This window comes from Hippopotamus amphibius, chromosome 6 (assembly GCF_030028045.1).
Source record: "Hippopotamus amphibius kiboko isolate mHipAmp2 chromosome 6, mHipAmp2.hap2, whole genome shotgun sequence".
NCBI classification, from domain to species: Eukaryota; Metazoa; Chordata; class Mammalia; order Artiodactyla; family Hippopotamidae; genus Hippopotamus; species Hippopotamus amphibius.
Window position 1 is genome coordinate 21,312,361 of NC_080191.1, and position 26,662 is coordinate 21,339,022.

Consider the following 26,662-nt stretch of genomic DNA (forward strand, 5'->3'; position numbering starts at 1 on the left):
GAGAGAATATCACTATTCCTATCACTCAAGGGACAAAGAGGCTACAAAAAATTAATGCAATGAAAAACTAAAAGCAGCTCTGCCTTTTTTTCTAAGCTTTTGCAAAGCTCAAAACATTTACTGTTCTTGAATCTTCTATCTTCAACCTTTCCCTTTACATTTACCAACACTTTAGATATTTTATTGACTTTATAACCCCTTTCAGGAGGTATCTTGATTGGTTTCACTAATTTTGTATTTGATCTTTAAGCCTCCCAAAGTATATGCTACTTTGTCCTAGTCAGACTTGTGGGGGGCCTTTAAAACAAAGTTATTAAAAATTCAGTAACTATAAAGAAAACATAATTTAAAAAACGCTTTAAAAACTAATTTTGATATGAATATTATTATTGTCCCCCTGTTCAATTAGAATCACACTTTTGGGGAACAGCCTTCAAAATTCATGTAATTTTTCAGCCTGACACCCAAATAAAAATCAACAGTTAGTATTCCTCTACCATCTCCTCTTTCCCCACCAAATGGATAAAACATAGAACCAAATAAATAAAATTATGGTATATCAAGTCAAGGAAATGTTATGCTTCATATGATTATAAAGACTATCTCATAATGCAGAAAAATACTTGTTAAAATGCTGGATAAAAATGGGATATATGTATGATTAAAGTTATATTAAAAAACAGACATATATATACGACAAATGACTGAAAGGAAAATAAACAACAAATATACACGTACTAACAGTATCTACAGCAGTGATTACATATTTTTTTCTTTTACTTTTCTTGATTTTCAAAATTTTATATAATGGAGTTATGATACATACTTACACAATTTAGTATTAAAAATTAGGCTAAAACAATAATCTTGTCTTTATTTATTTGTAATTTGCTCTGTAGTTAACAATGAAACACTCTCAATGCTTCCTACCTGGCACCCGAGAGATCATCTGGCACAAGTCAACACTCAGTGCAGCAGCCCTCTGTAAGAGGTAACCCCAGGAATGCATCTGAATCTCATAGCCTAGCAGAATATCAGGATCATATCTAAAGAAGGAATGAAAAAATTAAACAAGGACCACACATTTGAACCTTTAACCAGAAGAACTGCTTCTTCATGATATAAATTACAGAATTAAAAATCTACATTTTATAATGTTCCTCAGGTGGGAAAGAGCGATATAGTGGTAACTATAGAATTTCTATAGAGGAAGGGATGGGGCGATTAGAATTTTAGTTTGAAGCTACTTTTGTAAAGCAAAAGTAGTTTTTACTTAGGTTATGTATTTACTTGATATGACTTGGCAAAGAAGCTGCTAAAAGTTGAGGTGGGATGCAGGTACTACCAGTGAAGTGTATGAGTGAGGGTATAATTGAGATATAATGTGTGTGGGGGGGGTGAAGTATGAGGCCATGTGTGGATACTGTATTTTGAAAATGATCCCCTAGGTCATTTTGTTGTCAGTTCTCTACCCCTCCACCCTCTACTGTCCTTAAACAGTTGTAATGCTGAGAAAGAAAATGAAAATTTCTTCCTTTTCCCTCTTAGTAAAGACGTGGTCTTCACATAACGTAAGCCTCAGTAATGACAAGTTTATCTTCTAAAGTTAAGAGGGAGGTGACTCGGTGTAATGGAAGAATGAAATATTAGTAGGGGTGAGATTAATGTGGGGAAGCTAAATATCAGAAGCTAGGCAAAAAACGTGCTCACTGTGGTCACACAGTTGCACTGGCAGAACTGAACTGACAATCTACATCCAACTCAGAAGGAGCTGCTCTGCGTTTCTTCTGAAGACTTCCATAGTGACCACCATAAAAAAATGTCTGACTACAGTACAAAGGAAAATAAGCATGAAGATTTACTTCAATGGGAAAATTGTGTGGGCAAGAAAAGAACTGATTACAGTCTTAAGTTGAGAACAAAAACTTTTGAGAGCAAAAACTACTGTAATGCTATCAAATTAGAAGTTCCAAATTACTCTGATTATTATACTATTATTCATAAAAGCCAAAATGCAGAGTGAAAGATCACAAAAATTTATAGTTGGATTTTACATAACTGTTTATAAAGTCACTCTGAATTATGGGATGTGCAGCCTGTCCAGATTATATCACTTAACACTTGAAGTATCACACAATGTCTATAGTATGAGATTACCCCAGTTTACCAATATAAGCAATATATGGCTACTTTACAAGACTGTGGCATAACAATGGATCATGGGCAGACCATATTTATTTTTAGAACCGGTTTGCTAATATTTTATCATACTTCCATAGCTAATTTCTTTACATGGGTATTGAATGACCTTAGTTTTTACTTTGACAACAAAAATAATGTCACAAAAATGTCTCTTTTTTAATCTTGAAGGATTTAAGTGGCTAACGTCAAAAGAACTAGGTTCAAACTTCTGCAATAATATTCTTTTCATTTTTCCTATTCCTTAAAGCCTCTATAAAATACATTCCCTACGGTAAATTTCAATATCTGGCGATCTGCTTGTGATCCATTGTTACATTACAGACTTACAAAGTAGCCTTCAAACTTGTCAGGAGAAAAAGATAACATATATCCATGTGCTTTCCTCTATATAAAAAAGGACTAAAATTTCTGAGAAAACCACTTAATTTAATAAAACTTATTGATTAATTTAATAGAACAGCCAAATGGATCTTTTCACCGACTATAAAAGTGTTTTCTTGGTAGAAAGTGCCATGTGGCTGGTAATTCTGGAACAAAGAGCAGGATTATAATATGAGCGCAGAGAAGCAAAAGAAAGCAAGGCAATATGCAACAATGAGGCAAAGGCTCAGTCTCAGATCAGAGGTTAAAAGGGTAGAGTAATTCTTAAAAAGGACATCTAGAAAGGTCCTGGGGCTTTAAGAAAAGAGAAGTCTCCCAACACCCTTCCCGCGCGTTAGGCTTCTAAAATAACATCCACTATCCTACCACATCTTTGTTGACAGCAATTTCATCAACTTTTCCATTAAACTCTTCTTACAGCAGTCAAAGATGAACAATCCATATGAGTCCGTCTCCCCGTAAAACTAACTATGTAACGTCTAAATTTGAGAAACTGGGGCAGAATGTGAGAGCGTCTCCCTGTAAAACTATGCGATGTCTAAATTTGAGAAACTGGGGCAGAAGTGTTAAGTGGCTCTAAGGATCATCAGGGACAGGAGATTTGAAGGATTCCCATACACACACAAAAGAACCCATGCAGCTAACTGCTTTAATATTAAGAATGTTTAGAACAGGCATTACAATTTGATCTTAACCTTGATCTTAAGAGAAGACTTTGGAAGATTGCTGGAATACCTATCACATACATTTTTAAGCATGGGTATAACATAAAGAGGACGCCAGATGATTATAGAGCCCTTCTGTTATAATTATTATACAGTTCTTCCAATTTCTTCTTCTGAATTTCGTTGATTCATGGAACATCTAATTATTATAAGAATTATTGTTCCAATCAGTGACTTGTTCTGTTGTGGTAACTGAGTAATAGTGATTAAGTATACTCATTTTTTGAAAAGGTTTTGAAAATATTTTTTTCTCAATTAAGAAGTTTCTATTTTATAAACTACTACTGCTCAGAGACGACCACTGAAAAAACATAAAGTTACCCTTAATGCTTCTCTTAATGGATTTATTAAATAGATTTTGTTTTTTTACAAAATCTGTGTCATTGTTTCTATATTTTTCAGATATGTATATTTATTTTTTGACCTACAGGCTATTTAGTCTTACAAGACTCTCAAAGCTGCTAAAACATCTGTTTCAAGTTCAAAGGCCCAAGGAGTCCATATTTCTTCTGTGAAAACATTTGGTGACAATAACAAAATCTTGGTGACTTTTTCTGCAATTTTTGTAAATTTTATTCACTCTACCAAGTTTCTACAAGTTACAGAAAGGACAAGGTTGGGTAGATGGGATTAGTAGTGAAGAACAAAACTGTGCTTCTGATGAAGCAGCAGAAACAGCAGAAATATGAAAATGACTGGCTTAGGCAGAAAAAAGCTGCTTCACAATTAATATTTTAGATAACCCACTGACATCTGTACAGATGAGAGGTTAGGGGGCTCTAACTAGGGGAGTGACAATGGGCACAGGGAGGGGAGAAGGGATGATTTTGAGAAATAATTCGGAGGTTAAATAGATAGGATGTAACGCATGAATTAGGGAAAGGAAAAAGACAGGACTCAAAACCTAAATTATTTAAGTTAGGGAAGCTGGGGAAATGTGAAATTAATTGTTCAAGGAAGTTCAGAAAGAGAAAAAATGTTTGTGACAAGAAGAGAGTGGATTTGGTTTTACTTGTTGAATATCGTTTTATTCTACTTTATGTGTTTGCTTCCTGAGCAGGTAAATATTAAGAATGGAAAAATAAAGACAATAAAACTCTGAGAATATGCAACTATATTCAATTTTATATTCTGCACCTAGCACTGTACCTTACACATAGAGTTAACATTTAAGTACTGACCAGGCTAAGAGTTTTATGTGCTTTATTCTCACTTAATTCTCATATCTACTACCCATTTTACAGATGAGGAAACTAAAGTTTAGAGAGATAAGTAACTTGCTCAAGACAAAAAGACAGAGCTGGCTGACTCCCAAGCCTACGCTCTTAGCAAAGCCTGTGTTGAGTAGGTACTCAACAAATGAGGTATAAGAAGGAAATAATCTTTTAGCGAGTTGTTCGAACCATTATGTAAAGGACATTACAGAACTGAAATGTTGATGTGTAAGCATTTTTATTCTCTTTCTAACAGCCGAAAGATCTTTCAGAGTTAGAGTAAGAACCACAAGTTCATTTTATTTTGTTTACTGCGTTTTTCTTAACAACTAGCATATTTCATGCTATGGACATTTAAGAAAGTTACTACACTTGCAAATGATTGACAGATTCTCAATGCTGGCAGGTAATCCTATTGCTGGGAATAAACCTAACAAGAAGACGACAAGCATACAGACCCCAGAGACATTATTGGATATGTGCTGGCCCATAAAATGGTATTTGAATAAAACTCTTACATGTTCCTTTTGCTAAGTTGCTTGCAGTGTGGGCACTGAAAGTATCTGACATGTTGACAATTTCTATGAGGAGATAAAAAAATAGGACTGACAATGGCAAGACTCAATGGATGGGAATCCATCCAGTCACCAGCACTATAAATAGTAAAACTACATTCCTCTTTTTTTCTTCCTAGAGTGGTGGGTAGCAGCATATCATTTTTCTGATACTTTGACATTTAATTCTGTTTCATTGAAAATGTTATCTGGTTTTCTAATTTTCAAAATGCAATCAGATGTTGAATCAGTAAAATATCACGTTAATCTTTAACGCAGGATAGCGTCTCAGTTTTACAGGAAAAAGTTCGACTACAAAAGCAGAACAGAAAGGGTTGAGAGTAACAACAAGCTCAAGGACACTATTATCCATATGTCAGGATCCCAAGAGTATTTTCCAGCCTGCTTTAGGCATTTAAAAACCTAAACCTAGCAATGTGCGAAAGGTTTGTTTCTAGAAAAGTGAAGCACGTGGCTACTAAGAGTCATACTCTTGAGAAAATGCAAGAGATCGGCTTAATTTATTTTTAAATTAAAATATTTTTGGTCTCTTTCACTGGCCCCCTCAATCCTGAGAACAGAATATTCTTTTTCTTATCCCTAATTTGATGGAAATGGTGATGATGGTTGGAGTGAGGGCAAAATCCTTTCTGGGATAACTTTTCTTTCAAGGGCCACGGGAAGGGACCTGCTTTCTCTTTTTTACCTTCACCTATATTAATCAGCATGAGCAAAAAAGGACTCTCATAACAAAAACTGGTAAAAAAATCAGAAAATACAAAACAATACCTCTTTATTATATCCGCAATTTCTTGAAAAAGTGCCTTCTCATCAGCAGCATAGGTAACTTCTAGTCCTGTAATTCCAGATCTAATAAGTAATGGGGTCTGATATCTGATATCTAAGAAATAAACAAAATATTTATTATATATAATTATGTAAGTAATATTGTCCCTTACTTTTGAGTAAAATTACGCAACTAAAATAAGACAGCATTCTGCAAGGTAAATACATAATTAACACAGTTTCTTGAAAATTTTCTTAAAAGAAAATTCAAATGTCATATTTTCAGTCATTTTCCTGATAAGTCTACATCCACAAAATTTCCCAGATGTCACTCAAAAAGAAATATTATTACTTTATTTCTTCCTATAGGAAGAGCCTTGCTTAGTAGAGAATATTTTAATCAGTGGTATGCTAGAGAATGTTTATAAGCACCTCGCTAGGAAAAGAAAAAAGCCCTGATTTGTACTGCTTGCCTGTTTCCAAGATGTGAAAACCTCCCACCATGGCTAATTTCAAACTACCAATGTGACATCAACTAGTTCAAAAAATGCATGAAAATTCAGCAATTGGCTTGTGAGCTGGCATAAGCCAGCTCAAGCACATCACTGATTAAACTGCAAATTCCCGTACAGTTTTGTTCTATGTTAAGACTTCCTGCTCAATTGACTGAATTCACATATGTACTACTATTTAAAATTGAAGAGGAGGGACTTCCTTGGTGGTCCAGTGGGTTAAGACTCCGTGCCCCCAATGCAGGGGGCCTGGGCTTGATCCCTGGTTGGGGAACTAGATCCTGCGTGCATGCCGCAACTAAGACCCCGCATGCCACAGTGAAGATCCCATGTGCCGCAACTAAGAACCAGAGCAGCCAAAATAAATAAATAAACAAATAAATAATAAAAAATAAAAATAAAAAATAAAATAAATAAAATTGCAGAAGAACACTTGGTATTTTATAAAGTGCCTTATGTGGTATCCTATGTGAAAAACCTCTGAACCAAAAGTATATGTATTTAGCAAGAGATATGAACAAAATTAGAATATATCTTGTCTTTTATAAACCATTAACTTACAGTAGTAACTTAACTTCTTAAAGCAAAGAGAAACTCTGTATTAGCAGCAAAATACCAGCATGCATATATAAGGAAGACTGTCCACCCAACCGAGAGATACACAGTCATTTGAGTTCAGTATTAACGATTAGTATTTTATATAATATTTAGATCAAGTTAGATACACTAATTGGAAATTTTATTAAGCTCTTTATATGGCATTGCTTCTGACTTCTAACAATAATTCAAGATAATGAATCTAGGAGAAAGCTATACACAGCACTTCCTACTCCCACCTCATCAAACATTTCAGAGAGGAGTACCTTATGCTTACTTGGTTTAGATCTTGAGCACAGAAACTGCCCCATTAAAAGGTTCATCCTAGTGTAGGTAGGTATAAAATTGATAAATACCTTGACTAGAGACTGTCTTGTCTTTATCAATCACTATTACACCTGTGAGTTCTGTTTTGTCTGTATCAGGTAGTGGAGTGTCAGATGAGATGCAGTAGAACAGAGCACAGATTGGGTCAAATTCAGGATCTGGTTCTAAGTCTCGTCTAGTTCGAGCGTGTAATTCCACACTGATGAGGGTAAGATTTTGTATCTATAAAAGGAAATAAAAATTATGCTTTTAAATATTTCTTGAGATATGCTGAAAGAAGTATGTTTCACTAAGACTCTAAGGAAAATAAATGTGTAAAATTACAGAAAAAATAGTTATAAAGGACACATTCACAATTTAACACTCCACAAATTAAAACTAGATTTTTACTTCTAAGATCAGATTAAATCAATTCACATTTTTCTTTTAGAAAATCTGCTTGCACTGTAATTTCTTAATGACAATACATACTTAAAGCTATTTGTCTAGAGTACACGCAGTGCCTCTCAATTTTCTCAATTTCTATTTGAGAAAGAGAATGACTAGTCCAAGTGGTTGTATATTCAAATCAAAATCTGTTGGTTTTACTTTTTTACTTTCTACCCAGTTAACTAAATTATAGTTTTACCTATAGTTTAAACTCAAAAGAGAGATATTTTTTAGTTTGAAACTGCTACCTATTAATTCTCTGAGGGCTACTTAAATTTAGACTTTTGTATATATAGGCAGATTTTTAATTATAGTTTTTCCTGGAAAAAAAATTATAAAATTGTACGGTGTCAGCTACACAATAACCAGATTTTTGCCCATGCACATTGTCTCTTTGACATGTAATGCAAGAAATGTAATATTTTGCCTTTTACACTTATTTTTCTATGTAATCCTTAGTTCTTCTTATCTGTAATCCTGATTTTCTCTCTAAGACAGAGTAAGAATAAACTCTGGGTAAGAAAAAATAAGATATAGGTTGGATTAACGATTATAGCTGGAATTAGAGCTATACTGTACCAGTTGTATACAAATACCTGGCAGTGGAAAACAGTAGACTACAGTTAAAATACTGGTAATTACTCAGATCATATAAATTTAATAAAGGATTTATATTTTGTATTTATCTTGCATGCCATCTGTTGAAGAAATATAAATGCAAGGCTCTCCTTAGTGATGGGAGTGGAATTTGGTAGATATCTTTGCAGGACAACTTGTATATATCTATTAATATTTTACAAGGAAGTAACAAATTAGTGATTACCAGTGAGAAGAGAGAAGGGGAGAAGGTCAAGATAGGGACAGGGGATAAAGAGATATAAAATACTATGTGCAAAATAAATATTTTGTACGACACAGGGAAATATAGTCATAATTTTATAATAACTTTAAATGGAGTATCATCTATAAAAATACTGAATCACTATGTTGTACACCTGAAACTAATATAATACTATAAATCAACTATATTTCAATTAAAAAAGATGTATCCTTTGATCTAGCATTTCTACTCTTAAGAATATATCCTGTAGGGCTTCCTAGGTGGTGCAGTGGTTGAGAATCCGCCTACCAATGCAGGGGACACGCGTTTGATCTCTGCTCCAGGAAGATCCCACATGCTGTGGAGCAAGTAAGCCCGTGCACCACAACTATTGAGCCTGCGCTTCAGAGCCCGTGAGCCACAACTACTGAGCCCATGTGCTGCAACTACTGAAGCCCATGTGCCTAGAGCCCGTGCCCCACAACAAGAGAAGCCACAGCAATGAGGAGCCCGCACATCACAACAAAGAGTAGCCCCCACTCACCGCAACCAAAGAAAGCCCGCACACAGCAAAAAAAGACCCAACACAGCCAATAAAATAAATAAATAATTTTTAAAAAAAGAATATATCCTGTAGATATATTCATATATGTAGCCAAAATATATGTACAAAGATGTTCACTAAAGATAATGTTTTCAGTTTTTATTATTTATAAAAGACCAAAAACCTAAATTATGTGGCATCCATAAAAGCTGCACAGAATGGGAAACTCTGTAACTTTTAAAATTTTCAAAAGAATGAGCCAGATCTATATGTCCTAATATAATCACCATAATACTTTGGTAAATGGAACAAGTGAGTGTAGTATGCTTCCATGTATGTAAAAACTGTTAAGTACATGCATAGAAAATGTCTACAAAGAGACAAAAACATAAAACTGCTTACTGACTTTTGGGGAAGGGGACTGCTTAATCTGAGGTGGGAGAGAAGCTTACTTTTCAATGTAAATCTTTTTGTCTTGTGAAATTTTTACCATGTACATGTAAGAGTGCATGCATTCATTAGTAAATTAGTTTTTAAGTACTTTTTAAAATATAAGAACGTTAATTATACATGTATAAGGCATATGAAATAATAAGACAAATTTCCAAAAACCCACCACTTTCCTTAAGAAACATTATTATTTCTATTTAAAAAAAAACAAAAACAAATACTATTTAAAAAAAATTCAAGGTTTTGCTGGTGGTGCAGTGGTTATGAATTCGCCTGCTAACACAGTGGACACGGGTTCGAGCCCTGGTCTGGGAAGATCCCACATGTCATGGAGCAACTAAGCCTGTGTGCCACAACTACTGAGCCTGTGCTCTAGAGCCCATGAGCTACAAGTAGAGCCCACGCAACACAACTACTGAAGCTTGCGCGCCTAGAGCCCATGCTCCCCAACAAGAGAAGCTATGACAATGAGAAGCCCATGCACCGCAATGAAGAGTAGCCCCCGCTCTCCTCAACTACAGAAAGCCCGTGTGCAGTAACAAACAACACAATGCAGCCAATAAATTAAAAAATAGTTAAAAAAAAAAATCAAACCAAGTAAAATGGGGAGTTAAGGGAAAGAACTTTTACTTTTAAATATATACTCTTCAGGATTTATTTTTTTAAACAATAAGTATGTACAAAAATGTGAAATGGAAAACCTTTCTGTAATCCCAAACAAAACAAAACCACTTTAATTAGAAAAGAATGAATATGTGGAAAGACTATGGAGAAGACTGAAGACAATTTCAGGTCAAAAGAGTCCTAGAGGTTGATTTATATATATACCAGGTCAAATTTCACATTCAAATGTTGCCTTTTTACTCCTCGATATAAAATGCATTACTGTTTTAGGGGTATTTTTTTAAGCCAACATATGGAATGAAAAGATGGGGAGAGAGATTTACTGTGTGTGATCAGTAAAGAGGTGGGTAAGAAAGTGGACAAGGATTGCAAACTTTCTCTTCTGCATTGAGTATTTATATGCAGAAGAGAGAGATTAGTCCAGGATAATGGGAAACAGGAAAAAACACTATAAGCACAATTTCCCAGAAAAAGGAAAAAGTATAGCAGAGTTTTTTTGGTTCATTCCCTATTTGACCACCAGGTGGCTATCTGGAGTGTGCCTTGAGATGAAGAAAGCACGTATGTTTTGGGAAGCTGTGAGCAAACTGCCAGACCACCAATGTGATTTTAACTTCAAAAAGGCCCATGATTATGAAACAGGGTCATGTAGAATAAAATAGCAGTGTAATAAGAAATATATGTTTCTCAAATAATAACAGAAAAAAATCAAATGTAACAAGTATTTTTGTTAAGGTCTATCAAATTTGCTTTAATAAATATTTTTTAAAAAGGATTTTAATTTTCGAATTTCAGGTGCGTACTTGATAAGATAAATATTCCTGAATTTGTTAATTAATTTATTTGGGCTTCAGGGGATAGTACAGAGTCAGGTATAAAACGAATTAAGTGAATGCCATTGAGTGAAAAAAATGTACAAATAAACAATTAGGGAGTTAGACTATGTTCCAATTTAATTCTAAAGAGTATAATTCTTAGTTCAAATCTAGGGTAAAAATGAAGGCAATATTTAAAGTTTTCTCTTGGTCTGTTCATCCAATTCTTAGAAGACAGAACTGATTTGAGGCCAAAAAACCAAATTCTCTGCTGTAAGGGCAAAGACATAAAACAACTGTACAAATCAGCACTGATCAAAAGAAATATCATGAAAGTCACATACATAATTTTAAATTTTCTAGTTGTCACATTAAAAAAGGTAAAAATAGGTTAAATTAATTTTAAAATACTTTCATTTAATCCAATACATCAAAACTACCCTTTCAACATGTAATCAATATAAAAATTTACTAATAGGACTTCCCTAGTGGTACAGTGGTTAAGAATCTGCCTACCAATGCAGGGGACATGGGTTCAATCCCTGGTCTGGGAAGATCCTACATGCTGCAGAGCAACTAAGCCCATGCACCACAACTACTGAGTCCACGTGCCACAACTACTGAAGCCCACATGCTCTAGGGCCCACGTGTCACACCTACTGAGCCCATGTGCTGCAATTAGAGAAGCCTGCTCGTCTAGAGCCTGTGCTTTGCAACAAGAAAAGCCACCACAATGAGAAGCCTGCGTACCACAAGGAAGAGCACCCCCATTCGCCACAACTAGTGAAAGCCCACAGGCAGCAACGAAGACCCAACGCTGCCAAAAATAAAATTTTAAAAAAATTACTAATAAAGTAATTTATATTCTTTTTTCCTATTAAGTCTTTGAAATCACTATGCATTTTACATTTATAGCACATCTCAATGAGGTTGCAAAATTTTTAATGGAAATAAATCAGAATAAATTAAATGAAATTTAATGAAACGAAATTTAAAATTGCATTCCTAAATGTATAATCCAAATTTAAAATTCTCAATAGCCACGTTGCTAGTGGCTACCATACTGACAGCACAGGTATAAACAATGAAAATATCTTCTAACTTTCACCTCACTGCCAGTCACATGTGTGTTTTGAGTTGTGTTTTCTTTAATACAGATAAATTTACAGTGAACCATTCATACATATTCTCCAGTGAGAATGTACATTTTTTCAAGACAGCTTTGTAGTTTTTGCATACAGTCTGTGCTGAGAAGGTAACTGGGTTATAAAGATTATATGAACAAATGAATTGTAGCAAGCACTAATCCACAGAGCCAACCAAATAGAAAATACAAGTAGATATCACATTTGGGAAGTGATATAACATCCTAATATAACAATTCCAGAGTAATATACAGAGTTTCCAATACCTAAAAAAACCTTTTCTAATTTTAGCTACTTTTTAAATTTCAGGTATAAGATTTGTGAAAATTGTGAAACCAAAAAGCAGTCCCAACTGATGACTACTTTAAGTTTCTCCATTTTACATAAATATACAAAATAGAAAGGATAATAAGAACAAAATGAAGATTAACAGGTACAGAATTCAATGTATTCTTCCCTCAGTAAAAAGTTTCTGTACTTGTACCATAGAATAAAACATTAAGAAGTAAAGTGCATGTATCCTTACTGTTACAGTTTTACCTCATGTAAAGCTTTTGCCTCCTGTAAGTTCTGTACGCTGACTTTGAAACCATAAGTATTGTTTAAAGATGGTCCATCAATCTGAGAAGTTTCTTTCTTTGGGGTATTTACTGCTGCAAATTGATTCTATTAAAAAAAAACAACAACACAGAGCCAGAAAAGATAAATGAGCAATCATTTCCTTTCTTGTGATTACTTATTTCTGCGTAGACAACGTAAGACAACGTACTTTATGTATTTAGTAATATATGATAAACTAGTATCATTTCTTAAGTCCAAGAAGAAACTTAAGTATATTATTAACATTTTTTCTGGGCTAGTAATTCAAGATACCAGAACTGGATATATGTAGAAGTATGTGATATAATCTGTAAGCCAACCATATGTTGAATTTGAATTTACAAACCCCAAATACTGAAAATAATAGTCTTGTAGAGAGCTGACATTTGTACCACATGGACATTTATAGTGACCTTTCTTGGAAGTATGACAAGCAAGCACGCAAGCAATGTATTTACACCTAGTTTGGCTAAAGTTTACAAAAGATTTGAAATTGTGGGTTTGTATTTTACCCTAATACAACATGTATCTGAAAGATAAACTAAAACATAAATAATTTTCAAGAGGTTAGAAAAAATAATCTGCTTTTTAAAAAATATTTTTTTCTGATTTCCAAATCCATTAACCATTTTCCCCAAAGTGTTGATTTATGTTCACAACATACTTGTACTTGTTTTTAATATACATGACTTGTAATTCAATAACTGATTTAAAAATCAAAGTTGTAAAAAGCATTTGTAATCTCAAAATAAAAATACTAAAATATATTTTATGTAGTTAATGATATTTATGAGAAATGGCCAATATGTAAGTGATCACTATCATATATTTCTAAGGATATGTGTCTATATATTTTATGTAGTTAATGATATTTATGAGAAATGGCCAATATGTAAGTGATCACTATCATATATTTCTAAGGATATGTGTCTAATGTATACTTTTTTCACATAACCATATATTTCTAGGCTAAGTATTACCACAATTTTTAGTATCTGAATAAAGACATTTATGATTTTTCAGAGTTTCAGTAGTAAATAATGTTGCTTTCATTTGCAAATGAACTGAAAAATCAATAATGTTATATTTGAGAAAAAAGTAATAAACCAGGAAAAAGGATATATTTTTGGTGGGATCAAAAATCACTTACTTGAGCTCTGCTGTCATTGGATTGTTCTGATTTTGCCAGTAATCAGTTAATGTATTTGTATCCTCATAATCCACATTTTGGCTATCATATTCACTTTCTCTGTAATATTTGTATTTACATATAAGAATCTTTTAGATCCCAACAGCAAAAAAAAAACTTAAAAAAAAATCAGGCAATTTCTTGTTGTCTCAAAGATATGTAAATAAAATGATGCAAAAATATAATAAAATTATTAAAAAACTGAGACACAAAGTTATCAATTATCTAACTGAAATCTAAGAATGGATCTTATCCACTGATCTTTAAATTTGTTTAGCATAGTTACCTTTGCTTGTGTTAAGAGTACTCTTCTAAAAGCGTCAGTATTACTTCCTTTCTTATGACTCAATTTCTGGGTTTTTGGTTCTGTAGAAAGAAATTTTTATATTTAACATGTATATCAAAATTGCTTGCTCCTGGGGGTTTGTTTGTTTTTTGTTGTTGTTCCAACTCTTAGGTATCATTCATGAGTATTGTCCTATAAATTCCTCACAAAGATTTCACAATTTAAAAATGAAACTAATTCAAACCTGAGATCCCCACACTAAAATAACTTTTTAAATTTGTATTATTAAATAAAAACATTTAGATTTTAGTTATTGAGTTTTATACCTCAGTTATTATCCTAGGGAAGCATGTGATTCATTTATTCACTGATTTATCAAGTATTTATGATGAGGAGGAAAAGATAGTATCTACCCTGTGGGGTCTAGAGAAAGAATCAGACATTCATCAAATATCAATACATACACAGATATAAAACTATAACTGAGGTAAGTACAATAAAGGGGAATACAATTGGGAATTTTTATCTAGTCGGGGAGATTAGGAAGGTTTTTTTGAGCTAAAATCAGAAGACAGAGTAGGAATTAGCTAGGAACAGAGTGAGGATTTTCCCTGGTTAACAAGCAAAAGAACCTGGAAACTGGTAAGGGTGAATAAGAAGGCAAGAGTAGAAGCCCAGGTGTGAGATGAGGGCTTGGTAGTGGCAGAGATAGAGGTAGAAAGATGTGGGTAATTTAGGAAATAAAGACGTGTGGAAACTGCAGGATGGGCAGTGAGGGAATCAGGTGAGTATTAAACAAAACCCTCTTTTCTGACCTGTGTAACTCAGTGACAGAGAAATGGTGGTACTATTCACTGAATAAGGAAAATTGAAAGAGGACCAATGGTTTTCAATGTGTGGGTATATATGTGTTTATAAAGTGTGTTAGGTGGCTGGTGGTGAATGAATGCAGTGAGATCATAAATTAAGTTTAAAAAATAATGACCTTGGGGCTTCCTAGGTGGTGCAGTGGTTGAGAATCCGCCTGCCAATGCAGGGGACACGGGTTCGATCCCTGCTCCAGGAAGATCCCACATGCCGCGGAGCAAGTAAGCCCGTGTGCCACAACTATTGAGCCTGAGCTTTAGAGCCTGTGAACCACAACTATTGAGCCCATGTGCTGCAACTACTGAAGCCCACGTGCCTAGAGCCCGTGCTCCGCAACAAGAGAAGCCACGGCAATGAGCAGCCCGCTCACCGCAACTAAAAGCCCGTGCACAGCAAAAAAGGCCCAACACAGCCAATAAAATAATAAATAAATAAAAAAAATAATAATGACCTTGTGGTGCCTTTGAGCATTCAAGTGGAAATGCTGAACACAACTGGATATAGTGTTCTGGAACTTAAAAGAGAGTTTTGAATGGGAAATTTAAATTTGTGGTATCTATAGTAATCCTCTGGGCAGGAATTAGGTCATTGAGGGAAAGAACATAGAGCAAAGAAGGCTTAAGGCTAAGCCATAATAAACTCAAACATTCAGATAATAACTGAGAATGTGAGATAAGCTTCAAAGGAAAGCAAGCAGGAAGAAACAGAGGAGTAGGGGGAAAGCCAAGGGGAGAAGAAGCTCCAAGAATGAAGGTGTGGTCAACAGGACAATAGCTGCTTAAGACGGCATGTGATAGGAAGACTGAAAAATATCCATTGGCTTTAGCTATATGAAGGTCATAGAGAATCTTTACAAGAGCCATACTGGTGGAATGATGAGGACACAATCCAGTTTGGAGTGGTTTGAGAAATGAGTATAGGTAAAGAAACAGAGCTGTCGAATTGGAGAAATCTTTTAAGAAATTTGGCTTTAAATGGGAGGAAAAAGAGTAGATGCTGGCAGATAAACGATCGAGGCAGGAGTTTGGTTTTCTTCTTATTTTAAAGGGTGGGAGAGGTATGGGTATATAACAGAGCCAATGGGAAAAATCAAGTTGAGAAGAAGGTAAGGTTTCTGAGAGGGCTCCTATATTTCACCCAGAAGGCAAGAAGATAGGATGGAAGCAGATGTAAGTATATTTCACAGCAGAAAGAAAAAAAAGTTGCCATGTGATGATGTCTTTCTGAGACATGATAAAATAAAAATAATCTCTCATTAGCTGAGCTAAAATTTCATTTAAAAAGCTCTAATTTTCATTACATAGTCTAATGCTGCTTTCATTTCTAGTATCTGAAGAGCCTTCTGGAGGCTTTCTGTTGTAAACTTACCTGTTGACAAAGGGCTAAGGCCAGTTGCCTCAGGAAGCCTTTCCACAAGTTTTCTCTGTATGATTGGTGTACTATGAAGGCAAAGCGATTCACATATTCCAGTTCTTCTCCTAACATTAATTGGGGATATCACTAGAGGTTCCCCAGGCTCATTGCAGGGGCTTTTCTGTATACCATCTTTTACAGGCTTTAAGAAGTTCTCAATAGTCAGAGAATGTAGGTCCTCTACTGGCGATGAGGGTCTGTCACCTCCATTTAATGTTTTGGAATCTGAGGATGTTGCTTCTTGCCAAGGGGGAATCACTGGAGAATCAGGGGAGCTATAACTAACATAATAGTCATCACCATCATCCTCATCTTTCTCAGCATCATCTGCAGAAGCAACTGATGGCAGTGTCTGACTTTCACTTGCAGTTCGACTGCATTCTGTGGTTGGTGCTTGTAAAGCAATCTGAGAGTTATCAACATCTTCCTTGGTATGTGCTGTAGTGGGGAGTATATGTGCAGTTGTATCCATTTTTGGAGGCACTACAGGTCTGTCATCTGAATTAACTGAAGAGCTGAAGTCCTCAGCAGATTTTACAACTCCAGTTGGCTCTGTTTTAGACAGTTTCTTGGAACGTTCGTATTCTTCTTTGGCTTGAAGCCACGCTTGAACTAGTTGTCGACTTGGGGCACATTTGCAAGGCATAATCACAATTTTTTTATCTTCAACCACTCTATGGCTATTACTTGACCCTTTATTGACAACTGCTTGGCCATTGCGAGGGGGTGACCCAGGTCTTGGATTTTGAGTCATTGCTGAGAATGCTGTTTTCCACAGATGAAGTCCTTCCAAGGAAAAGTCTCCCTCAAACTCAGCCAGATCATTTGGAAGTCGAGTTTCTACCATGAGAAGCCGTCCACCAATCTCCCTATAAACAACATATTTTAGAACAACTGTTTTGTCTCAAAGAGCAATTACCAAAATATTTAGCTCCTTAAACTAGAAATTTTTTGGAGTCTTAAAAATGCCCATCTCTTTCTTCCCTTTCCACACCCTATCCACCTCCTCCAACATACACACATATTTTATGCAGGTACACTCTATCTGTAGTCTCAATATGCTTTTCCTCACAGGTATATGACTACTAAATTAATTTCCTTTGGAAGGCATCATCAATACCAGGGAAAGAAGGTATCTTTTCTTAAGTGTCCAATGAAGCATTCTTTTAAGGAGATGGTATAAACTCATCAGATCCCTTTCTTCTACTCATCTTAAATAACTTTCCACTGTTACCACATAGAATTTATCACCTGAGACTATACCCCTGGATTTTATCTATAGCCTCCTTCTACATTCTCTACTCTCAGTACATAGTTCAGCAAAGCCAGTTAGTTCAAACAAATCTTTGTACCCTGCCAAATTCCCTCAAATATTAAAAAAAAATCACACACAATTGAGGTAAACTACCATAATTCTTCTTTCTCCCCTTTACATGATAAGGTTTAATACTAACATAAGAAAAGGAGTTGGCAGAGCCCACATAACTTAAGTGCTACTAATGTATGTGTATGTGAGGAAGTAAATCAGAAAGAGAAAAACAAACACTGTGTGCTAATGCACAGATATGGAATCTAGAAAAATGGTACTGATGAACCTAGTGACAGGGCAGGAAAAGAGATGCAGACGTAGAGAACGGAGTTGAGGACATCGGTGGGGCTGGGGTGGGGGAGCTGGGACATAGTGAGAAAGTAGCACTAACATATACACACTACCAAATATAAAACAGATAGCTAGTGGGAAGCTGCTACAGAGCACAAGGAGATCAACTTATACTTTGTGAAAACCTAAAGGGGTAGGATCAGGGAGGTTGGGAGGGAGGCTCAAGAGGACGGGGATATGGGGATATATGTATACATATAGCTGATTCACTTTGTTGTACAGCAGAAACTAGCAAAATACTGTAAAGCAATTATATTCCAATAAAGATTTAAAAAAAGGGTAACCTGGTTTAGTTTCCAATAGCTATTATAAATAATAAGCTAAACCTCTCTCTTTCTCTAACATATGCATCGGTACTATTTCTGCCTTCTGCAGCAATATAAAATAACTCCACTTTTTCTTCTTCATGGTATCTCTTTCACGGATATGAACAGTTTCTTCAATTAATTCTCATAGCACATGATTTCCCAAATGGCCTGGTTATTCTCTAGATAAAACTCAATGAACTGAATTTCTGTTTCCTGATTCAAGCTGAAGGAGTAACACCAGAGTTACCGCATTTCCCTTTCCCCTTTACATAGAAAGATTTTGGACCCTACTAGTTAACGCCGTAATCAGGATCTAACACCTTCCTAGCACCCACCTTGCAGCTTTATGAAAAATTAGAAGCAGAATTATTGCTATTGAAGGAAATGAGTACACACATCATGTGACTATATGCAACTCTAATATTACTAATACAGAGATTATAATGAAGTAAAACACAGGAAAAACTGCTGAGGTGTGGTAAGTTCAGTGTGCTAATTGCTACAGCTCACTTGTAATATATATCAAGAGCCTTAAATGTGCCAGTAATCCTACTTCGAGAGCTGTAAGTAAAAACTCCAAAATAGAAGAAATGCTTTATGAAGACACTCACTGCATAATTATCTATTGTAGCAAAACAGAACAACCTTTCTGTCCAGTAACATTCACATTATAGAATATTATGCAGCCATTAAAATGATGTTTCGAGACTCAAATTTAGAAAATGTTTACATTATAACGGTAAGTGAATCAATTTCAACACAATATTGTGATTACAGTAAGAACGCATTTCATTAAAAATAAAAGCTATACTTTAAAAAAAGAAAACATTAAAATATTAATAGTGGTTGTTACTAGGTAGAGAAATGGTATAATTTTTATTTCTTCTTTTATACTTCCTAAATTTTTTACAGTGAATACATGGTTTTTAACTAAGAAAAAAACCAAAATTGTTTTTCAAATATAATGACTATCATCCTTTTATTTCAGCTGCAGGACAAGTGTCAAAGCTGGACAACAACTATTAGCAACACTGAGTAAATGACTAGCACATGATAAATTAACTAGGAATTAAAAAGATGTATATGGCTGAGGAAGAAAATATAGATCAATGAAAAAATGTACCATAAGCACTACTGGTAAAGTCAAAGCTTCCAAAATAATGGAAGCTAATGTCTAAGGATTATACATTCATATATTTTGGCAATGAAATAAAAAGAAAGAGTTCCATTCATGTTAAAAGGCTACATGTGGGTACTGAGCAAAACAGAACAGCAAAACTATATGTTAGGAAGTGTAGGGGTGAGGTGGGGGAGGGATTTTCTGCCTTTCACTTCAAGTCCTTAGAGGAGGGAACTTCTACTATTTCTGATCACTTTTTCTCACCCCTTTCTTAAATGGACTCCTGCAGAAATTATTGCTAATCTGCTGAGTAAAAAGCCTGGCATTCACTGTCTATTTACTAGGGTCAGGAACATGGTGCTGCTCAAGGTGAGCGCATATATGCAGTGTGGCCTCTTGCCTTAGGTTGGCACTTCACATCTCTTTCCATCATTTAGACTAAGCAGGGTCTGCCTCAGCAGTCCTAGCCATTCTCCTCTGCTTCTGCCTGGATGGCTGAAATGAACTGCCTCTCTCTGCAAATGATGAGGTAAAAGGGATCAGAGACACAGAGGCAGGACCAAAAGCCATCACTTAAACTTCCTGGATTAACCCATGTTCCCCAACTTAGATCTTATCAGATATGATCTATCTTGATGATGCAGGCAGGACAGGATACCTACTTAACTACTGGTTTATAAACAGCCCAGTACTGTGAGTCCTTTGCATTTTGCTATTGGCCGTGAGTGTATCTGTCTCTCTGTTTATCATTTCTCTGAAAAGATTCTCACAAGAAAGAAGAGATAAGGGGAACCAAAGTCCATCTTGCACCCCTAATAACTATACAAACTAACAACGGTAACAATATAATTAAAGACGTTGGCAACATGAAGAGAGAGTGGTATGTAATAGAAACAACTTAAAATAATCTCTATTTAGAGATATAAGACTATTTAAAAACATATGCATGCTTATTTTCAAACACTTAAAAAGTTCTTTTTAAAATTATGAAAGTTTACTATTTTAGAAATAAATACTGTCTTTAAAATGATAATTATAATACTTTTAAACTATTATCACATCCTTAATTTGGCATCATGTCATAGTGAGCCTCTAATATGCTGACGCAGTGCAAAATAATAGTAGATCCAAGACCAATACCGATCAACTTAAACTTCTCTAGGTGCAACCACCCAGCTAATTTGCGAATTTTCTTAATACGTCCATAATTATAAATTGTTTTCACAATATACTTATAAACATAGTATCAGAGCCAAAAAAGTAGTAGTCAGGTATCAAATCTTGTTATATACATTATAATTATTCAGAGTGACTGAAGGGGAAAAAATAATTCTGATTACCTGGGCTTTTCTGGTACATCAGAAGGATTACTGCAAAATGGTTCCTGGTAAATAGTTTCTGAAAGGTCATGATCCAACAAAGTTGCCATAATTTCTTCCCTACTTGGTGGGGACATAAGTGGTTTCAGAATGTGAGCAGTTCGAGGGGTGAAACTGCCATTTTTAGATTGCGAGGGAGAGCTGGTAGACCTTGGCGAACTATCAGGGGATGGTGTCAACATATCATTGTTTCTTGAAACATACAATTCTAAATCTTCGGAGGCTGCATCTATAAGTTCACCATCAGGGGATGACAGTATTGTAGTAAAAGAGGTATTGACTGCATCAAGAGACTGTCCCATTTCTTTTCTGGTATGACTTTGAATCCAGTCTGAATTGCCTGGCTGTGAGAGGCTAAGAAACACTTCCTTGCTTACTGAACTCCTATTCAATCTGGATTTTTCATTTAGACAGTCCTCTGACTGCTGGACACAGAAAGACTCCATTAGTGAACTGGGCCGAGTTGTTAGAGGATGAAAGGTACTTTTCCACTGATTGTGGTGATGATTCTCATTGCTATCCATGGATGACTTCTCAAATAATTCAGGACTTAGGGTACCAGATCGAATCCACGAGGCTGAGTCTGAGGCATGATGTTTGTCTTCATCACGTTTCTGGTTATCGTGACTTAAATGCTCAGTTTTGTCTACAGTTTGTCCTGGGAAAAGATCCTGAACTGCATCACTTAGGAACTTTTGAGGCAAATTCTGATCAGCTGGGACAAACTGACTTCCAGAATAAAAGCTACAAAATCCAGTCTGACCTATTGTATTAATATCAAAATTATAACTATGTTCAGGAGACAAGCTATCTTCAAGTGAATAACAACTTTCAAAACCTGGATCTGAAAAAAAGATGGGACTATCATCTGATAGGGAGTTATCCAACTGGCTAGAGTTCTGTAAATTTAGAGAGTCTACTTTAAGAAGTTTTGGAACTTTTTCTTTAGGTTTTGTACTTCTGGGAGTTCGAGGCTTTCTTGGAGATGATACTGATCGTGTTCGTTTAATTGATTTGTTATGCTCAAGGGAACCAGAGATATTTTTGTCTGGTTGCTGTTTATTAGATAATGGGTCTTGCATACTACTTGCATTTTGTGCTTTCTGCTGTCTTTTCTGTAACAATTCTTTTAGAACTGCCAGTCCAGACTGTCCTTCACCAAATGATGACGGTGTTGACACATTTCGATTTCTACACTGAGAAAGTGCTTTGGTTTGTGAAATTGCTTCTGACACTGACCTTTGCTTTACCCTTTCAGGTTTAAAATTTGACATATCTAAAATAAAGCCCCTTTGTTTTTGCTCCCATGCTATTTGTTTGATTGGGCTTCTCAAGGAAGTTACAAAGCAATTATTAGGCATCTGACTTTCCTCTGAAGCTGCATTTCCTGGAGAACAAGTTTCACTGTGCTTTAACTGTTCTGCCATGAACACAATCTGCTGCTGACTGTCTTTGCAATGCAAAAAATTAGGGGCATACATCTGGTCTGGCTTTGACTCTAGGGAATTACGATATTCATTTAACTTTCCAAGAGATGACAAATAGTTTTTTTGTATATTTGCATTCTCGTCTATCTTTGGAGACATTATACCAGAAGACATCTGTGTACTCTGTGCTACCTGAGACAAATGGTTTGAAAGGTCAAATATATTTTTTTGAATCAAGGTTGATTCTTTTAGAGTAAACATAGCATTTTGATTATGAGACCGCTGAACATTAATTTTTGAGATTCCAGGTCCCAAAGAACTACAAACAACTGATGAATGCAAATCATCTCGTGGACTGGGGAATGCTTGCGAATCTACAGGCTTCTTGCTTTCTAGGAAAGAAGAAAAGGAGCCTGGTAAATTCTGTTGTGGATGAATTCCAGTGGGGAGAGGAGCAGTAAGGGGATGATCTATAGCAGAGCCCATTAGTGATGCATCTTTCTGTTTAAAAAGTATTTGAGAGCCTCCAGAATTATTTGAGGTCTCAGACACATTCTGTTTCAGTACAAACTTAACTTCAGCACCAGCTTGAGATTTGAGTTTTTCATCTTTTAGTGTTATGTGCTTCCTTGGTGTAGTTTTTTCATTTGCTTTTTGTTTCAGTTTTGCTCTTGGTTTCTTTTTTCCATCATCTACTAGTTTATTTGTCTGATTTCGTTTGTTCCTTTTCTTAGTAACTACAGAGGGATTAGCAAGCTTTGTTTTTGATTTCTTAACCTGCGTTCTTGCACGACTATTTTTTCCTATACGGGCATTAACAGTTTTGCTATTATACGCATTAGGACCCTTAAAAAGCATTGCTTCTTTACTGGTAGGAGCCATAATTTCTTCAGCTCTTGGATCTGTGGGAGACCAGCAGCGAGGTGGAGAAGAGTTTATGGGACTTGTGCTTCTCTCAGAAAGAAAACCTAGTTTAGACATAACATCACTATAATTTAAGTCACAGTCTTCGGTTTCAGCATTATACGACGGTGAGGGAGGAGAAAGAATAGCATGTAACCGTTTTTTCCTGAAAGACAAAGTTCTTTTAATATTTTCACTGTTTGTCCTTTGTTGCTTACCAGTTTTTTTCTTAGCAGACTTGTGTTTTGATTTTCTTCTGTGACTCTTCTTTGGTGTTAGTGGATAAATGGGATATTTGGTTGCAGGGGAGTCAGGAACTTTTGGCCAAAAATCCTTCAAAGGTGCAAGCTTTTTATACAGTTCCATTTTTTCCTCTGTTAATATTACTTGTTTTTCTTTAGAGTCTATTTTTCCTAGCTTTACAAGCATATTTTTCCTCCCTCTAAATCTATTAATGATAATATACTTTATGATGACAGGGGGCAGCTTTTTAGACATTTTTCTGCGTTTTCGAGATTTGAGAGTTCCATCTAAACTTTCAGCAATTTCCATGGGATGAGGTAGGCTAATTTTTGAGTTGTGTGTTACAAAACTTGACTCACTATCTTCATTCTCATAATTTACCTTGCGTTTGGCTCTAAGTGTGTATTTATTTCCATACAATCCAAAGGACTGCTCAGCTTCTAAGGTTCCATCTCCAAAGTGACAGTCTACAAAACTGTCTGTAGATGTTTTATTTTCAAAAGCTCCACGGGTGGCCTTAATTAAATCACTGGCCAATATATTATCCTTCTCAGGATTACTATTATAAGGATTATTTTGTACACAATTATCTTTTGAGGATCCAGTCTCAGTAGTTTTGGTAGAATTCTCTTGATGACTTACAAGCTTCTTTTTACTCATTTTTAACCGGGACTGTTTATTGCCAGGTTGTAGTTTATATGTGACAGGAGAGAGTTTTTGTGGCCTACTGAGACAATTAGAAAGAACAACACTGGGAAAAAACATATAATGTGCCGCTTGCTGGCTGAGGCTTGGTTTTTCTGTTTTATGTTCTTGAAATTCTTCATATCTAATTTTAAGTTTATTTAGTCCACTTTCATCAGCAATGCTATCAAGAGAATGCACCATAGTTCTATTCTCCCCTGAGCATGATAACAATTCACAATTTTCAGTTAATGATGAAGGGAATAAACTATTCAGAGCTGTGCTGTTTCCTTTTTCATTTCCTTCAGAGGATAATTTACATTTTGAATGATTTAAGTCAGAAAAGTTGAAAGAATTTTTGCCCAGTGTATTTTCATTAGTGTGACGGTTCATGTGTATGTAAGGGGCATCCTTATCAATTTTTCTAATGTTTGTATACTTTCTACTTGGTACTTGTCTTGTAACAGATGGAATATCTTCTTCATAATCAAAAATACTACCTTCACAGGAAGATACTGGGAGGACATCTTTCTTACCACTCTCTTTATGAGAGTTTTCTGAATGGACAGTACTGCTTAAAGATCCAGGGTATTTCATAGAGTAAGTGCTTTCATTTGTAAAAGAAGCAACTGAATGATCCAGACTTTTCTCTAGGTTGTTTGGCTGTGAAAGGTCTTCAACTAAATCTTCCTTGTTCAAAACATGGGAAGAAAGGGCACTTGTGTGTTTACACTGAAAGGTAATCCTAGCGGAAGATGGGGGTTCTAATGTAGCAGCATCTTTGTGAAAGATGGAAGGTTTTACTGATAGCTTGCTTGTTGCAATCACAGAAGAATGGGTTCTGGAATTTTCATTGTTCAGTGGATTGTCTGAAACGGGAAAAAATAATTTACTTCATTTCCACTCTTTTAACTTTTAAAATATTTTCCCATACCATGATACTATCAGCATGAAAGAAATTATATGAAATTAAATTTGTATGTTTATAACAGTTATCTCAACAAAAAGGTCATTCCTATCATTAGGATAATACTGCAATCTAAATAATCGAGAGTAAGTTACATTTGATTACTAGTCATTATTTTAAACACAGTATTTTGATCAGAAATAGATGATGATAATATTCATGCCTTTTGGGAGAATGAAGGGAAAAATACTGTTGCCTTCAAAATTTTCCATAAGATAACATATGTCTTTACATTATCACTTCAAATAAACTGAGCATATTTCTTATAGTTTCCTTTGCTACTTAAATGTTATGATAAACTGATTAAACTTTATAAAGCTCTCAATCAGTGATTAATAAATGCTATCCTATCAGAAATGAGAAAAAAAATCATACATCTAAATTCTCTCAAAAGAAAACACCCTGGAGAAGGAGAAAATCTAACAGTATTGTCATAGTCTCACTTAGCCAGCTATGTAGAGAGTATGACTATATTTTTCAAAATCAAATATATTTTCAGCCCCTAAATAACAAAATGCTCACAGTAGACTAGTTTACTTACCACTATTTTCATCTGCAGTTCCATCTAACTGAGGTATAGAAAGATTGGCTAGAAGCAAGCTGTTATTATTCCATTCCATTTCTTCTTCTGAAGATGAATCATCTTCTTCAGTTGAGCTTCTATGGGTATTTCTGCACAGTGATCTAGAGAATATTAAGATTCACCAATGAGTATGAGCATTAGAAAAAAAGCATGTCAGACTCAAATAATTTGCCTAATTTGATGCTAAAATAGTAAAACTGAATAAACAGGATTTGAAAATTATAACTTTAAAAATAAAAGATTTACTTTGTATGCCCTACCAAAAATTATTGTAAATAGATGTTATAGTCCATTTCATGTGAGCTACAAGACACCATCATTCCTGTATTCACAGCTCCACAATATCCTGGATTACCAAATCTAATTATGTTCTTCCTTATAGTCTCCCCTTCACCTTATCATTAGATATACATATGACAGTTTGGGTGAGAACCCTGTAATTTCTAAAAAGGTGGCATCCTGGCATATTTTAAGAAGTCTCCATAAATACACAATCATTACATAATGAATTGGAAAGCACAAACAAAAAGACAGGCAAGGGGGTATTCATGTCAGGGCTGAAAGAGAAAATGAAAGGAATCAGAGGCAGGCTAGGAAGCAGTACAGGTGTTGAGTCAATCCCAGCAGTGGCTATAAGGCACGGTTGCTGAGGAATGCAGACGGACTGTGAAGCCCAGATACTCTCCTTAAGTTTCATCTCATATCGATTTAAATTTTTCACTAGATCCTAGCTTAATACTTTCCCTTCTATCTGGATGGGCAAACTTACTTTCTATCCATACCTTAATTTTTTCTTTCACTTGTCTTAAAAATTTGAAAATATTACTTTATTATACATGGAACAGTTTTTCCATTAAGCCTTTCCCAAATCACAACCTGTCCTAAGATTACTCTTAAGAGATGAAAGA

At 35.1% G+C, this 26,662-nt stretch overlaps 1 protein-coding gene across 8 annotated transcripts in view; it reads right to left on the minus strand.

The window, feature by feature from the left end:
- REV3L (REV3 like, DNA directed polymerase zeta catalytic subunit) overlaps positions 1–26,662 on the minus strand; it is a 176,626-nt gene that overhangs the window by 56,152 nt on the left and 93,812 nt on the right. For all 8 annotated transcript variants that reach the window (XR_009054327.1, XM_057739215.1, XM_057739216.1 and 5 more), the window contains 8 exons: positions 25,713–25,855; positions 20,909–25,073; positions 16,436–17,349; positions 14,201–14,280; positions 12,666–12,791; positions 7,328–7,520; positions 5,866–5,977; positions 931–1,046 (listed from right to left, as the gene is read on the minus strand). Coding sequence is in view for 7 of the 8 variants with exons in the window: in XM_057739215.1 (XP_057595198.1) it covers positions 931–1,046; positions 5,866–5,977; positions 7,328–7,520; positions 12,666–12,791; positions 14,201–14,280; positions 16,436–17,349; positions 20,909–25,073; positions 25,713–25,855 (5,849 nt within the window). In the remaining variant the exon portion in view is untranslated. The remainder of the gene's footprint in view (positions 1–930; positions 1,047–5,865; positions 5,978–7,327; positions 7,521–12,665; positions 12,792–14,200; positions 14,281–16,435; positions 17,350–20,908; positions 25,074–25,712; positions 25,856–26,662) is intronic.